The sequence below is a fragment of the Cetorhinus maximus genome, chromosome 3, assembly GCF_964194155.1.
Source record: "Cetorhinus maximus chromosome 3, sCetMax3.hap1.1, whole genome shotgun sequence".
Classification (NCBI taxonomy): Eukaryota; Metazoa; Chordata; class Chondrichthyes; order Lamniformes; family Cetorhinidae; genus Cetorhinus; species Cetorhinus maximus.
The window spans coordinates 28,886,293-28,903,814 of NC_135881.1; the positions used below are offsets into that span (position 1 = coordinate 28,886,293).

Sequence of the window (17,522 nt, forward strand, 5' to 3'; positions counted from 1 at the left end):
CAGCATTAAATAAATTATTCCATTTGTTTTTAATCATCAAATGAATGGACTTCAGAATACACAGTCAGGAAAAAGACACTGCCTAAGTCAAATTAAATTTTGTTTTTACACTTTCAGATAATTATTGATCATTATAATCACATATGAGAGAAGACCTTGCTCAAATTTAATTTTTGTTTGTTTTCCAAAAAAAATCAGTTCTATCTACTGCTAATATACAGTCAGAAGTCACAGCAATAATGAATTATTTTTAAACTGCATAAATAAGAATATAAGCTGGTTGAAGCAGTGTTTACTGCCTGATTATATTCTAGAATTCCATTAAGTTAAGGAAAAGAAAATAATTTATGCAATGCTTTTCTTTTCTTCCTCCATCTTTTTTCAGCCAGCTTTCTCCCCTCCCTGAAGTTACTGACTACTTGCTGGGATACAATACATCGCCCAGTGGTCCTGTATTCATGTGAGCCTTCATGAGGATCATACAGGCCATTTTGTACATTGTAGCTGATCATGTCTTCACCTGGTAACCATAAATATATAAATATAACACACAAGTACATGCACCCGCATTCCCAGAAACAGTGGCTGGACCATGATCAGGAGTGGAAACCATGGTTGAATTTCTCCTCCTTAAGCCAAAAAATACAGAGGGCAAATGTAGCAAAATAAATCATTTGCATTTACATTGCTCCTTTCATAACCCTCAGGATGTCCCATAGAGCTCTACAAGCCATTAAATATTTTTGAAGTAGTCACTTTTATAATGTATGAAATCTGGTAGCCAATTTGTGCATAGCAAAGTTCTAGAAACAGCAATGAGGTGACCAAGTAATCTGTTGCAATGCTGCTGGTAAAGGAATAAATATTGGCCAGCACACCGGTGAGAACTCCCTTGCTCTTCATTATGGGCAGAATTTTCCTGTTGGCGTGCGAGGGCGGGCCCCCACGCCTATGCGTAAAATGATGCACAGTGACATCGGGCAAGCATCCCGACGTCACCGCGTGCCATCCTGATATTTGGGAAGGTGGGCCTGCTATAAGTTTGGATGCATGCCCGCCATCAATTAACGGGCCAGTTAAGGCCCTTGAGGCAGCAATTGAATACGATTTTTCGCAGCCCGTGTGATCTTCAGGACGTCGCACAGGCGCAACAGGCAGGCGGATAGGAGACATTTGTATAAACCTCATCCACGGGCGGGATAAGAGGGATGAGTGGGATCGCGAATGTGATCTTTCAGGTATTTTGAGTGTGAAAGTTACTTATACTTGCCTGTGTGAGCAGGAAGAACGCATTGCAGCTGCTAAGACAGGAGTAAAAGCCTTAGTCAGGCCCTACAGTAAAGATCATTTCTGGAGCCTGCAGCTTTCAGGAAGCCTTCCCTTAGGCTGGGAATGGGAGTTGTGCTCTCCACTGGAGGCACCTCCTCTGAGGAGGAAGGGAGGGCCAGAAGGGGGAAGAGGCCAGGAGTCCACATTCAGCCTTCAGGGGAGCCACCTTTGGGAGGAGAGGCGCAGGCACACGGGGCACAGGGCCAACAGTAAGTGCAAGGTGGAAGGGGCCGCAGAAGATGCCAATATCCTGCTGCCAGGGTTTACAGACGGCAAAGCATCTACCTCAATATGTCTGAGGTCCAGTGCCGAAGGAGGCTCCATCTCTCATGGGAGTCAGTCACCTCCATCTGTCGGATGATAGGCCCAGAGATCTCTGCAAAATGTGTGGGCAGGCACCCCATGCCAGTGGCTCTAAAGGTCACAGTTGCCCTCAACATCTATGCCTCCGGCTCTTTCCAGGGCTTGGTGGGTGATCTCTGTGGAGTCTCCCAATCAGTTGTCCACACCTGTTTCAAGCAGGTGACAGACGCTCCATTCAGGTGTGCATTGACTTTCGTCCACTAGTACTGGGACAATGCCAGCCAGACACAGCCAGCCAGAGGCTTCGCAGCCATTCTGGTTTCCCCCGCGTCCAGGGTGCAATAGACTGTACACATGTGGCCATCAAGGCGCCAGCAGGTGAACCCAGTGCCGTCGTCAACAGGAAGGGCTTCCACTCCATGAACGTGCAGATAGCGTGTGATCACAGGATGCTGATTCTACAAGTCTGTGCAAGGTACCCAGGCAGCTCCCACGACGCTGACATCCTCAGATACTCCCGGGTGCCAGGGCTCTTCAGTGGCCCCAGCCCGGCTGGATGGATGGCTGCTGGGTGACAAGGGCTATCCCCTCAAAAGGCAGCTCATGAAGCCTCTCTGCCATCCAAGGACAGAGGCTGAGCAGCGGTACAATAGGAGCCACAAGGGCTGTGGTGCAGAGAACCATCGGTCTTCTCAAGATGCGCCTCCGATGCCTGGACCCCTCAGGGGGCACACTCCAAAACCCGCCAGATCATGTGTCGCTGATAGTGGTTGCATGCTGCGCTCTCCACAATCTGGCGCTGGAAAGGGGGGACGCTGTGGACGAGGAAGACGTAGAAGCAGTTGCTCCGAATGCACACGATGAGTCCAGCAGAGTCCGAGGATGAGCACGCACAGGAGAACACAGGGGTAGACGCTGACCCGGGCATACTCCAGGGAGGCAGGGACACCTGGGAGGCTTTAATTCAAAGAACCTTCAGCTAGCACACCACAGATGGACCTTCAACACACGCCACGGCTGCAGGTTCCACACTCGATACCCGAGTGCTAAATCAGCCTGGATACTAACATTAACTAAGGCCCTGGTCAATAAAGCTCAATGCCAAATAACTCACTCATAACACCATGACTTCCCGTCCACTTGCAGAAGTAAGGAATCATCCTAAGGCATGGTAGCATGTCAAAATTTATTGAGTGAACAAATGTAACTTCATAAAGCAAAAAAAAACGGTGTTGGACATCACACCAAGTATTCATCAAAGTACTGTTGGCAAACATTAAAGCACCAGTGTGCCTAAGGTGCCTTAAATTTACGCTTACGGGTGCTATGTCTAGGTGCTGTCCCCTCACTGGCACTGGCATCTGAGACAACCTGCTCACTGTGCTGTCCTGGTGGCCTCGATGATCTTGGCAGAAGTCCTCTGGCCTGTGGAGCATTTGATGGCCCCGCCTGGGAGGGAGCGGCCAGTTCCACAGCTGGCTTCTCCCCAGTCGCTGCAGCCTCAACGGTCACTAGCAGAGGGGCGGAGGAGCTGCTGCCCTCATCCAGAGCGTCCTGAGAGGAGCCCACAGAGATGACAGGCAGCTGCTGCTCCGACGTGAGGTCGCTTTTGGACCTCCCTGCTCACCGTAGATGGATGGGCACCGAGCTGGGATACTTGGTGCCAAAATCTTCTCCCACACTGGCACTGACCGCCTGAGGCCAATGCCACTGTGAGGGCTTGCAGGTCCGAGTGCAGCCCCAGGAGGCCCTGATTGTTCTCCTGGAGAAGCCTCTCCATGAGGGTCACCACTCTCTCCATGGAGGAAGCATGGCGCTCAGCCATGAGGCTCATTGCAACGGTGTGGGCTCCTCCAGCATGGGCACCATGCCACGCATAGCCTCATGATCTCCGCCAGATCGTCCCACATACCCTGCTGCACTTCCAGCGTTTGCTGCCTCACGAACGACTCCAGAGGCACATCATCAGCCACCGACTGAGCATGTACCTGGTCTCCAGCAGTCTTCTGACTGGCGGCACCCTGGCTATTCTCTGTCTCTGCCTGCACCTCAAGCGAGTGTGAAGTGCCCTCACCGCTGTGACCCCACTGCCGTGCCCCGGGACACTAGCCAAATATCTAATTCCCACTGAGGTGCTAGTATCTGCACTGATGCCTGCCTGGCTGAGATGGTGTGACGCTGGTGAGTGCATTTGCTCTGGGGCTTCAGGGGTGAGAGGTGGGCCCTCCGCCTCCTCCTCCCGACCCTGCTCCGGTGATGCTGAAAGGAAGAAAAAGGACGTTTGATTAGTTACAATGCAGACAATGTCAACTTGCATGCCGCTCCCCCGGGTCATTATGTGCTCATCCTTCCACAATCAATGGTCAACCCATGTTGCCAACTTCAATCACTGAGCATTCAGCAGTGCCATGGCTTATGTGGCAACGTGGTGACCTGAGTGCTCGCCAAACATACATCCCTGTGGCACCCCAGCCTCACCGCCACCGGTGGACCTGAGGGCATGGCGCCTCTCCAGATCCATGGCCTGCTGCTCGAAAGCTGTTAGGATGGCCAACTGGGCCTGCCCTCCACCAGTCTGCATTCGTTCAGAGGCATTGTGTGCAGTCTTTTCCTGAAAAAGAGAGAGGAGCATTGATTAGTCCAGCCTGCATCTGAATTCTCATCGCATCCCTGCCAACCCAGCCAGACTGGGACATTGCAGGGCTCCAGTTCTTCGTCACCCAGCAGCTACCACACACTCACCCAAACAAGCCAGAGCTGACCGCCCCCCCATTGCCCAAATGCTGCCTCCTTCACATGTGGCACCACAAGGTGTCACTTTATAACTGTGAGGTGATGCACTTGGGCAGGACTAACAAGGCATGGGAATACATGATGAATGGTAGGACCTTGGGAAGTACCAAGGATCAGAGTGACCTTGGTGTACATGTTCACCGGTCCCTAAAGGTAGCGGGACAGGTAGATAAGGTGGTTAAGAAGGCACATGGGATACTTGCCTTTATTAGCCAAGGCATAGAATATAAGAACAGGGAGGTTATGCTGGAACTGTATAAAACGCTGCTTAGGCCACAGCTACAGTACTGTGTGCAGTTCTGGAATCCGCATTATAGGAAGGATGTGATTGCACTAGAGAGAGTGCAGAGGAGATTTACCAGGATGTTGCCTGGGCTGGAGAGTTTTAGTTATGAGGAGAGATTGGATAGACTAGGGTTATTCTCCCTAGAGCAGAGGGGATTGAAGGGGGACACGATTGAGGTGTATAAAATTATGAAGGGCAAAGATAGGGTAGACAGGAAGGAACTTTTCCCCTTGGTGGAGGGATTAATAACCAGGGGGCATAGATTTAAGGAGGCAGGAGGTTTAGAGGGGATGTGAGGAAGAATCTTTTCACCCAGAGGGTGGTGGGAATCTGGAACTCACTGCCTGGACAAGTGTGATACAGGCAGAAACCTTCATAACATTTAAGAAGTATTTGGATGTGCACTTGCGATGCCAAGGCATACAAGGCTATGGGCCTAGTGCTGGAAAATGGGATTAGAATAGTTAGGTGCTTGTTTGACTGGTGCAGACTCGATGGGCCGAAGGGCCTTTTTCTGTGCTGTAGACCTCTATGACTTTGCTAAGCAAGGAGGCACAAGCACATGAAGCGCAAAGACCAGCAGATGGATTGGTGTCCCGCCAACTGGAAGCTCCCCTCCCAGCATGTTAGCGCCCACACCAGCTGTGCATGGGAGACGTGAACTACGTTGGGCAGGCCTTAAATGGCCTGCCCACATAAAATGGCAGCGCGGACCTGATGCAGGCAGCGATCAGGTCCGCGCCCGCCCACTCCCGCACAGCCCGCCCAACATGGGGGAAATTCTCCCCATCATAGGATCTTAAACATCTACCTGAGAGATCAGACAGAGCTTCAGCTTAAAGTCTCATCTGAAATATGTAGCGCAGTGCCCTAACTGTCCAACCCACCCTGCTCTAATCAATTTTACATTATTAACAAAAAGCTCTATAGCAGCAATTATAACAAGTTCTACTTTCTGAAATATTCCTCTCCCCAGTTGAAAGAGAACACAATGGATAAGCAGAATGCAAACGGAGAAAACAGTCAAATTTTCTATTCAGGTTTGTGTGGAGGACAGGTGTTGCAGGTGGAGACATGCTATCCAGCTGCCAGTTAGCAACCAGAAACTGAGAAGTGTCAAATGAAGACGAGGTCAATACACATCTGTGGTGGGCCCCGTCTAGTTCACTATTAAAAGAATGGATAAAAGAATGGAAATTTGTTGAGGTTCTAGACGGTGCTACCGTGCATTCATTTCATTCCAATGTCAGTCAACGTCTTGAGATAAAGTGGCATGGGAGAAAATTAGAGGGAAAAGGGACTTTGTTCCCATTTATGAAATATATTGGAACCAATCTGTTGGCTGAGTATAGGTAATATGTTACAAATTCAAACTATGAACTGGCTTAAAGATCATTTTAAACCTGCATAAATACACAAAACTTAACATGGTTAAAACACACAATTCAGAATGAAATTAGCAAGGTCCTACTATTAGTTACTTAAAAGTTAATTTGAGTCAATTCAGGACATATAACAAGGCCTGAAAAAGCTCTCATTGTTTGTTTGTTTCCTTAGTAGAGTTTAACAAAAAAAAACATATTCTAGCTTTTTGCATCAGGAATTATAGAAAATATGTAAATAACAATCATCACTATCCTTACAGATTGTCTTTGCTACATATTAATTTATTCACTAGATTAGTTAGCAAATTAACATTGATTTTACTGAAGGCCACAAAAAGTCACTGATTTTTATTTGGTTTGTCCAAAAGTAGAAATTCATCTAAATCTTAGGGCGGAATTTTCCAGCCCCATCATGGCAAAGGTGGAGCTGGAAAACGCGGCAAGCCATTTCCATTCACTTTGGCGGGTCTGGAAGATCCTGCCGGCAGGAGGGGCCAGAAAATTCTGGCCTTCATTTCCACAGACTCCCTTTAGCATCGTTCTCGGTGTAGTAGCGCATGGTCCTGGCAAGATATCAGCTGATCTCAGTACTGTACCTGGACAGAATGGATGCTGGACAGGGGCTGGACATCAAACTCTACACAACAGTTGACTCAGGTCATGAAACCCATAAACTCAGAAGATCAGCAAATTGTTTGGCCCAACATCACAATTCCTCCCAACTCATCTCCCTCAAACTCATTCATGCTTGCGTTCCTCAAAGTCATTCATCACAATTATACCACTGGAGCTGTTAGAGTTAACCTATAAATGACTTTACTAGGAAACACAAATTGGCTACCAAGGCTATTAGCTTGAGATGGGAAATTTCCTGACTCGTCAGATCTGCCTTGGTAAAAACCTCCATTATTGCTACTCTAATGGTCTGATTCACACTTTTATAGGGTTGTAGGATCAGCAGTTTTTCTTTCAAAAGAACATTTGTGAATGGATGTTTTTCCAAACTTGCCATTGTTATTATATGACTAATTGATTATGTACATGGTGCATACTGGGTTAATGGACATGGAAGGGCATGAGTTGGCATAGAGAGTATAAGGGGCCATGGGGGGGATAGGGAGCATGAGTTGGCACTGAGTTAGAATGGAGGGGGTGTGGGGGACTTGGGGACATGATCTTTGAATGTACCTCCCAAAAGTTCAGAATCCAGGAAATGATTCATGACTCCTGAGATGCCGTGAACCGCGAGTCATGGAGAAGCTGGTTGGACTTCATGAAAATTATGAGATGCCTACACCCACAATGGAGCCAGACAGGTCAGGAAGGCAGGGTGAGGGATCGCTACCCCCACCCGTATCCCACGCCAGCGAAAGCTACCAGCGCCAGGAACCCTGCAATTGGGTCCTGCTTGCCACTTTTAAATGACTTCACAGTTTCTCTGACTCCATGAAAATTCAGGCCCAAGGTTTTGGGCAGGAAGTGCAGGAGGAATTTGAGGAAGAACTTTTTACACAGTGAGTAGTGGCCTAGAACTCATTGCTCACAAGGGGGGTAGAAGCAGAGACAGAATGATTTCAAAAGGAAATTGGATGGGCACTTGAAGGAAATAAATTTGCAGGGTTACAGGAATCTAGTGGGGGAATGGGACTGACTGGATTACTCTACAGAGTCAGCAGAGACTTGATGGGCCAAATGGCCTCCTTCTGTGCTGCAAACAACATTACAATTCTATAACTAATGTAGTAGGTTTCAAACTGGAATCCGCAGAGATCTGCCAGAGGGTTTGCGACACAGGGCAGACCCTACAGTTGGGCAATGTGGGCAACCATGCATGCAGTGACCAAGAGAATGTGAGTGAAAACCGTAGGAGGCATGCTCTTCTCCCCTCATCTCTTGCTCGCTCCAAGCACTATTGCCCGTATTCTTGCCCTCTCTGTGCTCCTGCACTCTCGGGGCTCCTTCCAGGGATAGACATTCTGCAGTGAGAAGCAGGCACATCCATCTCACTGATATCTGTAAGTAAATACCTGTTTTCTTAAAAGCATTATTTAAACATTCTTTGCTTGCAGCACTTCTGTATGATGAGTATTAAATGGTGCTGTAGTTTAGGTGGGGGTGGGAGTCATGATTACTAATCCATTACAAAAGGAGTCCATCAACTAAAAACATTTGAGAGCCACTGAACTAATAAGAACTTACAGTTGCTGATGTCACATAGCGTGACAACAACTTGCATTTATATAGTGTCTTTTTAAGCAATAAAACATCCCAAGGCACTTAAATTAAATTAAAGTGACAATTAATCTGAGTGACATCAGCCAGTATTTGATGGGAATTCCCTGGATCACTTTAAGTGCATCAATGGAGAAACCAAACCGAAACACAAAACCCTCTTTCTCATGCCAGTATGACTCTGTGTGGTCTTCAGTAAATGATTGTCAGATTACCTTCAGTGATTTGGAAACATTAGCCCTCTTCAAGCCATCAGGGTTAAATTCAAACGGATTGCGCTTTGTGCCAGGAAAGAATGAACATAGAGGATTAAACGTTGCACATGCAATGCAGCAATAGCTTTCTGTTATAGTAAAGAGATGAGCACAACATTCCACCCAGAAACATTTGAACTGAAATGAAACGTAAGATTTTTTTAAAAATAGTGTAGCATAAAGAGATCCTCAGAAATCATTTTGCTTAGTTAGTATCAAGATAAGTCAGTGTCCCAAAATGTTGCTGCCAAATTAGGTGCTGAAGTTGTAGAAGATGTAATCCACTTTGCTTCAAATTCATAGGTTGGTTAATATTTTACAAATTCACCATAGTGAATAATCACAGCTTTTTACAACTGGGCAGGTCACGTGGGCACCAAATTTAAGATTTAAAGAAAAAGTTTGGAAACACTGGCACGATGGTAAAGCAACTGCCTTTCATTTGCAGGCACATAATGATTACAAGTTACACAATTGCTAAAATATGTAAAACCAAAGTAACAGATGGGATTAGTAGCGATGGAAGAGTTGGATCTCTTTTCACTTAAAGCCTTAAAAGAAAATGGAAAACAATTAGATATTACAATGAGTGGGGTTGCTCTTAATGGATGAATTATTTTGAACCAATGGGCTTTTCTCATCCATAAGTACCTTGCGATTTAGTGAAAACTGCCAGAAAGAACCTGTGCACGTGAACAGGATTCACTTGGCTTGTCTGAGGCAGGCACCCAAAGTGTCCTTTATAGACTCTCTCACTGTAGAAAAGTCACTCTGGCAAAGCATCGGAGACCAGTCAGCCAGAATCGATCAGGCTGTACCCCAAGAAAATCCATTGTCTTCAGAAAACAAAACGGCAGGGTAAAAAAAAATGCTTGCACCAACATGAGCCCAGATTTAGACTTAATATTAATTATTCACTGAATTTATTGTATTGGACTGACAGATATATGGAGCTGTGTGGTCAAATAAAAAACAACTTTGACATTGACAGGATCATTTAAACAATTAAAGGACCTGCCTGTCCAACCTTAAGGTTGGTGGGCAGGCCAGGAGCCCGGCGGGCAATAGAAAAAACATGAAACCTCATCCACCGGCAGGATCAGGTTTCATGTAGGGATTTAAAAAGTTTAATAAACTTATAATGTAAATTATGAACATGTCCCATCTCATGTGACATTGTCACATGAGGGAGACATGTTAGGGAATTTTTTTTTTCTAATTCACATATTTTTAGAAGTGTAAGCGATCTCCCTGAGGCAGCACTTTGCCTCAGGGAGATGTGCGCTCTTTCGTGGGCATGCATGAAAGAGCGCACTCTCGCTTTTGGGGAATTTTCCCCCCCCCCCGCCCGCCTGCACAGGAAGCGCATAGCGCTTTCCACCGGACATCACGTAAAATGGCGGTGGGGCCCGCTTCCTCAGCAGGGATCGGCTCCCCGCCTGCCGGAGATTGGGTAGGGCCCGCCCGCCCGGCAGGCAGAAAATTCTGCCCATAGTAACTTACACACATCCTGCAAGTTTGCTTTCCTAGAAGGGTAAGTTATGATCTGCACTCAAAACTTTGTTTTTTTTTTAAAAAAAAGGATTGTTTTGGAATTGTGCATCAGTTTTCTATATCAGAGCATGCATCAAAACAATAAACATGCTCTGAAAAATTGGCTCCAAACAAAATATATAAGCTTCCTGTATTAATGTCAATCCACACTGTAGCACTACACACACACACAAAAAAAAAGCAGAACAGAATTGAGCACTCACAAAAAAGTCTCTAAAGATTGAGCTAGTATTTTCACAAAAGACTAGTCCTGCTGCTCTCCTCTCTCGTAAGTATCCAGACCCAAAGTTTCCTTCGTAGACATTCTTAAGGAAGATGGAAGTGAAAGAGAAAGCAAAGAGTGATAGGGTTGGATAGGAACGTGCTGTAGGGAAAGGCAGAATGGAATGTAGGAACAGCCAGTTTATTGTAAATAACAGCCAGAAGTTGAGATAAATAGCAGCCAATGCATTTAATACTACTACATATATTTTATATTATACAATGCACAATTTGGATTTTAATAATCCTGTCAAATAGTCTCTGCATGCACAAAGAAAGGGAACATGGCTTTTCAATTACTGTGTAGAAATTTGCATCAAATTCAACAATTCCCAAACTTGGAAATACTGTACATGTTCACATCAAGATGCTTCACTTGATAGAGGTTCCCTGTGTAAAATGTTCACAATTCCAGGTTTTTTGAAGTGCATTTTCCTGCACTCATTGTAAGGGAAGGAACTTGCAACATGGATTTGTTGCAAAGAGTCATTTTGACAGCTGTCTTTTCAGCATTCAATGCAGACAAGTCAGCAGAAAAGGTCAGGAACAAACATAACAATTGACATTTAGTACATACATTCAGAAGTACTAACTTGTGAAAAAAACATGAACAATAGTCCACTCAGAAACCTGAAAGCAGGGTCCCAATTTATAACGAAGATTAAAAATAGTAAGATAGATATCTCATGACATTCTAAAATATGTGTACTCAGTATTTGTGACACAGAACATGTTCATCAAGTATACTACTGACCAGCTGCCAAGAATAGAGAGGTAGAAGATAGTAAAAGAGAGTTACATATCTCAGTGAAAAAAAAGATGTAAAATGACAATACATCACTGTATACTAGTATTTGTTGCAGCATTGCAAGAAAATAGTGATTCTTATAAATAAATACATTTCCACTTACTGGGAGGTTCCTGGCAGAGTCCAGATAAATGATGAGTAAAGCAGAGGAAAGCCCATCATTGGCTGTTCCTTTAATTGCTTTCGTGCTGGCCATAGCCTAGGGAACAAATAATAAGTGGTGTTTTATATTGTGCTGATTTACTGCACCTAAATTAACTGTCATTATCCTGGGTCTCTGGAATACTAGTCCACTGACAATACCTCTATGCCACCGCCTCTCCTAACGGCCCCCACTTATCAGGAACTTCTGGATTTCCAAGCTTGGCTGCACATGTTTGGACAGCAGGCATTGCTGTCAGTTTCACAAAATAATGACAGTGATGCTGACAGTTTTGCTGTTGTTACACCATAAAATTGTTTGGAGGATTAAAGCTTCTTAAAGAAATAGATAAACCAGGCGACAATGGTCCAAACGTTGTGGTTTTAGTGCGGTGAAATTGTCACATGTTCACTACTATATGAAATCGACATGTCCACACATGCACAATTAAATATGGAAGTTGCTGTCAGTGATACCCTGCTCCGCCAGAATGCAGTCTTTGTAGCTACAATCAACACAGAATAACTGATTTGATCCAAGTTCAACTTATTACACACTATTCTCACTGTAAAATCAATGAAAATGATAAGCCTCGTTTAATCAGGAGTAACTTGGTATAATTACTTCTGAACAATCTCTCTGATCTTGAAAAATTAATTTTACAAACTGGCATCTTACTCCCCAAGAAGAACATTTTAAAAATCATGTAGCTTTCAAATAATAAAAAATGATTTTAATTGCTTTAAAAGTTTATGTCATTTAAGCTTCTACCTCAAGCATAAGGAGTGACATGGTTAAATGTCTATTCACACATTGAGCTGAGTTATACTCAAGGGAACGGGGATGCCTGTAAAAATTGGGGGCGTGCCTGCCTACACTTGGCCAGCTTACTCTTCAGCCATTTAATGGCTGTTGGGCCTGTAATTGGCTCGGGGCGTGACCTCCACTCTCATTAAAGAAGTCCTGCCTCAGAGCTGCCAGCCAAATAAATGCCTCTCTTGTCCCAGTAATGCCGCCAGGAACGGGGACATGCCAGGGCCAAACTGCAGGCCCTAGTGGGGGAGGGGGGGTGGGAGGCCAGCTGCAACAAGGGGAGAGGGTTAGGGGAGGGAAACACAGGAGTGAATGCCTTGGGGCTTGGGGGCAGGGGGGAGAGGGGCTACAATGACCACAGGGTGCCCGAACAGGGAGTGCCCTTCCACTCACTGAACCCCCACCCCCCTGCCCACCCTGCCGCAGCCACAGGGTTGACACAGCGTAGGCCTCCCTGCTGTTGGCAAAAATCACAGCAGTGGCGGAGGGAGCCCTAACCATTTAAGGGTCGTGGCAGAGTGGAGGCACCTAATTTTAAAGCATGTACTTCTAACCCCTGGGAGAGCTGTAAAATTTAGCTCATTGAGCTCACTCTGACTTCTGCAGAAATAGGATCTAACAAAGGTATTAACCAGTTTTTAAAAGTTACTTTGAGCTTCTTAAAAATGTAAGGTGCAGCATAATAGTGTTAAATCTGAGAAGTCCAGTGTATAGATTGAAGAAAAGTGTCTTCTGCACATGTAAACATCTCACCTAAAATCTGATTAAAGTTTAATGTCATTAGAACTCATCATAAACAACAGCAACTTTTTAGGTTAATCAATTTGTGCCCAATGCAGCCATTTCAAACTTGGGAGGGGAAGGAAAAACACATAAAATGCCAATATAAACTTTGTATTCTATTGCTATCTGAACTGAAAATAATAAAATTTAATTTGATATACAAAGTACCTGAGGCAGTCTGTCAGCCGCTGGCAGCAGAGAGAGCCACTCCAACTTCAAGTGTAGCTTTCCATTGCTCACCTCATCCAAATCAAACCACTGTGAATGGATGAAACAATTAAACACCAAGAACAGTGGCCTCGCGGGTCACCATCAACACCAGCTACTACAGTCCTGCCAAAATGCAAAAGTTCCTCAGTTTCCCTCCATGTAACTCATGTTACTTTAAAACCCATTTTGCTCTAAGTGATAAGTTACAAAATAACCACTTGTTTCTACTTAAAATAGAGCCAATGTAAATGATCCAAAATAACCATATACCTGGTCAACAAGCTGCTCCTTCTGAACTTCAACAAGGTCAATCATAAGGCTGTAATGAGATGATACAGATGTTTCAGTAAGCCAGTATCCTGAAAACAGAAACTTTTTGAAAGAAAGTTAAATATTTATGTTATGTGCATTTTTAAAAAAAAAAATTTGGACAATTTCCATCCTCATTATGCTCCCCAATAAGGTTTGCCACCATTCAGTTTCCTTTCTCATTTGGCAAGTCAGAGTTCTGCAGGTGAATGACTGTACCCACCGACTTACAATGGCACCTGGTTCACCAACACCTACATTTTAAAAATTCTTATCCTTGTGTTTTAACCCCTCCATGCCCTTGAATCTATCTCTGCAACCACCTCCAGTGCTGCAGCCCTCCAAAATCTCTGTGCTTCTCTAAAACTGACCTCTTGCCTGTCCCTCTATTCCTTCTCACTGCCATTGGTAGCATTGCCTTCAGATATCTAGGCCCCAAGTTTTGTCATTCTTTCCCTAAACCTTTTTGCCGAAGGTCCCTTCTGATTGTTCAGATGAATGGAAAAGATATTCTGATAAATTAAAGTAGGGGGTTCTTTTAGTTTCTTAAACAGTCTTTAAATCTCAAAGACAATGCCAAAATCAAAACAACTGGTCATCAAACTTAGTGTTGTCTGTGTGACATTGCTGCATACAAACTGTCTGCTGCTCTTGCTTCCAAAATAATAGAGCATAGATTTCGAAAGTAATTTTTTGGCTGTAAAAAGTTTTGGGACATCCTGAGGGCATAAAAAGCAGTACATAAACGTAACTTCTTTCTTGTATCACTCTCTGCATTTTACAGCTAGAGAGAAAAACAATTTAACCAGTCTTCTCATTTCCAATTACCAGTGATTGAGCCATTGGAAATAAGCATTATTTGGGCATCAAGTGGGGACAAAATTTTTTAAAAAACTAGATTCATCTTTAATAACCCCAATGGAAAATAGATAGCTGGCTCACAATGTCTTGGGAAAAACCCTCAAGTCTTCACTTCTACCTGCAGCATCTGTTCCACCAGTAGTGGTGCTGTGATATAGCTTTTCAATATCAGGATTTTTGTAACATTAGCTGCTAAAACTATAGCTCTTGCATACCAGTTTGAGAGGTAACATTTTAAAAAATGTATACTGTGCATAATGTTGCAGGCTCTGGCCACCAAGTGTCACTGTGGAGCAGCCCAAGCTCCACACTCTATTGTGTTAGGTATACTCGAATTGGAGCATCATAAAATTGTTAAACTCAGAAGGATCTATTCAGCCCATCGAGTCTACAGCAGGTCTTTTGAAGAGCAATCCAGTTAGTCTCATTCCCCTGTTCTTTCCTCATATCTCTGCAATTTTTCTCAAAGTACTTAGTCAATTCCTTTTTAAAGTTTACTATTGAATCTGCAAACACCATCCTATCAGGCAGTGCTTTCCAAATTCTAACTACTTATGTGAAGATTTTCCTCATGTCGCCTCTGGTTCTTTGGCCAATCACCTTAAAGCCTCCCCCTGGTTATCGACCCTTCTTCCTCATTTACTCTATCTAAATCCTTCATGATTTTAAACTTCTATCAAATCTCCTCTTAGCCTTCTCTGCTCCAAGGAGAACAGCCCCAGCTTCTCCATTCTATCCACATAACCACAACATCACCAGCCCCCCAATCACTGGGATCATTCTATAAATCTCTTCTATACCCTCTCCAAAGCCTTCACATCCTCCTTAAAGCATGCAGCCCAGAATTGGACACACAGTTAGGGCCAAATTAGTGTTTCATAATAGGTTAAGCATAACTTCCTGGCTTTTGTACTCTATACCTCTACTTAAGACTAGAATCCCTCATGCTTTCTTGATTGCTTTATTAATCTGTCTCCTAAGATTGGTGCACAAGCACTCTCATACTTTTTGGTTCTTGCAACCCCTTTAAAATTGTACCATTTAGTCTGCTGGCATAGGTAAATAGAGATTTCTAAAAGTGGCAGTATTTTCTGGGCTCTTTATCCTTTATTGCCTTTCACTTCATTGCATCTTCTTAGAAATGACCCACCTCCAGCCTCCCTAGTCAGTCATCCATTCCTCTCAATGACCAGCCCCGCACATTTCCACAAAGATCACTGAGCAGCTGTGGCGAGAGGCACTTCAATCCTCTTCCAAGCAACCAGCATTTTAGCCTAGTCTCCAAAAATGAACCTTTGCCCTGATGATGGCTGCGGCCCACTTTATTCCATTGATCTGGGAAACTGTCCCTGGTGCTCTAACCTTCTTCACCCCTCCGCACTAGAAGAAAAATACACATAGACATGGCAACATTGCCAATTCATCAGAACATATTGCAATGAGTCACAAAGATTATGCAGAATCTTCCAATGTGATGATTTTTAATATAGGTTATAGTTTTCTTTTATCATCCGAAATGGTCATCTTTTACCTGCCAAGGAAATCATCTTTGTCTGGGTCTTCATCAAAAAGTTCAATCTCAAGTTCCTGACCAGGATTTTCATAAATTAGTGCCTATAATTATAATATTTATTAAAAAAAACACAGAAATGCATCTGACAAAATGAATCTCAATTGCTACAAACAACTCAATGAAACCACTTATTTTGTGTATCCTCAAACAAAATATTGACGTGCCAGTTGGAAAAGACCGTGCTTCCTTGCAACAGTTTCCAATATAAGGAAGTGTTAGTTTACAGCACAGGGGTCTAGAAGGGCATTATAGGCTTCCAAATTGGTTAATTTCCATCCAGCCATTTGTTAATTTGGTTTCTTTGCTTCACAGGAACTGCAGTAAGCTGGGTCACTGCAGCTCCTGGTTACTGTATTTGTAAATTCTATAAAGCCTCAAAATGTCAAATTATCAATTATCAGGATCCAGCTGTATGGAACAGCCAGACATTCAAACCCAAAGCTTGCATGATTCAGTTACAATTTCTCTTTTAAACCAAATTATGAAAGATTTTGCCATTCTTGACTGAAAACTGCATATAGTCTTGTTCTCCATATTTGTTCAAAAAACATGGCACAAAATTAATTCTGCCAAAAATCAAAACAGTGGCTGGGATTTTCCGTTTCTGCCAGTGTCAGGCGCGTTCGGTGGCGTGAGCAGACAATATTGGTTTCACGACAGTGTGAAACCAGTTCGCGATCATCCGCTCAGCCCACTGATGGCAGGCCACGTTCCCCACCATCGGACGTCAGGAACCTCCTGTGGTCAGAGTGGGGATAGAGGACATCATAGCGGGCCTCCACGGCGTCCAAAGGGCACACGAGGGCTACGGTCTTCTTGCCTTTCAGGGGCATGTCTTCTTTGCTGCAGTCCTGGACTGGAAGCACTGAGCGCTGCTGTACTTCAAATGTGGTGCCTGGCGTGACGAAGCAGCAAGATGATGGCATGGCAGGCGAATCGGAGCCCGCCTGCCAGGCATGTTTCCCAGGAATGCATAAATAATGTGGCAGGTTTGGGACGGTATGGAGCGAAAAGCCGCCATCATGGCCGGCAATTTCTCCACCTGCTACCGCAATTAGTGCAAATCTGAGATGTTTCTGTCCAGTGTCTCTGGGCAATCAACTGAGAATGCTTCTCTGAGGGAAGCACATCATGTTGGGAGCTCTAAGCTCTTACCTGGATTCTGTTTAGGTCCACAGAGTATCTTGGACATATTGCACGGCATTTTGCAAGAAAGTCTGAAACACTCAACGAGAGCTTGTGAAGCAGCCCTGTGAAGAAAGTCAAGTGCCATCCACCTACTAGGGTTCAAGTGGCATCCAAAGAAGGAAGGTTAAAATTATTAACCAAAGTCTCGGGAGCATCTGATAGGGAAAGCTGACATGTTAGGACAAGGCCTGAAGAGAACTGCTCTGCAGGAGCCTGAAGTCTCTGAATGAGAGCTAGCGCAAGTGGACGGGTTGATTTTAAAGTGAAATTAATTCAGCAAACCTTCATTTGTGATTTAAATAGCTTTTGCTGTTGAACATCCTACTTCCAATCTCTAATTAAACTATACCAACCTGGTTATTATATAGCATCAACATCATTATTCAAAACTTTGACTTGAAAATACAGATCATTAAAAACATACTTCAGAATTAATTT

The 17,522-nt window shown here is 44.2% G+C and overlaps 1 protein-coding gene across 4 annotated transcripts in view; it reads right to left on the minus strand.

Annotated features, from left to right (window-relative positions):
• The window catches only part of LOC144676966 (extended synaptotagmin-2-like), a 237,409-nt gene that overhangs the window by 42,406 nt on the left and 177,481 nt on the right, over window positions 1–17,522 (minus strand). For 2 of the 4 annotated variants that reach the window (XM_078537243.1, XM_078537250.1), the window contains exons 10-14: window positions 15,855–15,937; window positions 13,424–13,472; window positions 13,112–13,201; window positions 11,309–11,404; window positions 8,544–8,606 (exon numbers count right to left, since the gene is read on the minus strand). In XM_078537243.1, coding sequence (XP_078393369.1) covers window positions 8,544–8,606; window positions 11,309–11,404; window positions 13,112–13,201; window positions 13,424–13,472; window positions 15,855–15,937 — 381 coding nt within the window. Of the gene's footprint in view, window positions 1–8,543; window positions 8,607–10,339; window positions 10,442–11,308; window positions 11,405–13,111; window positions 13,202–13,423; window positions 13,473–15,854; window positions 15,938–17,522 lie in introns of all 4 variants that reach the window. The other 2 variants (XM_078537236.1, XM_078537256.1) reach the window with 2 other exon arrangements.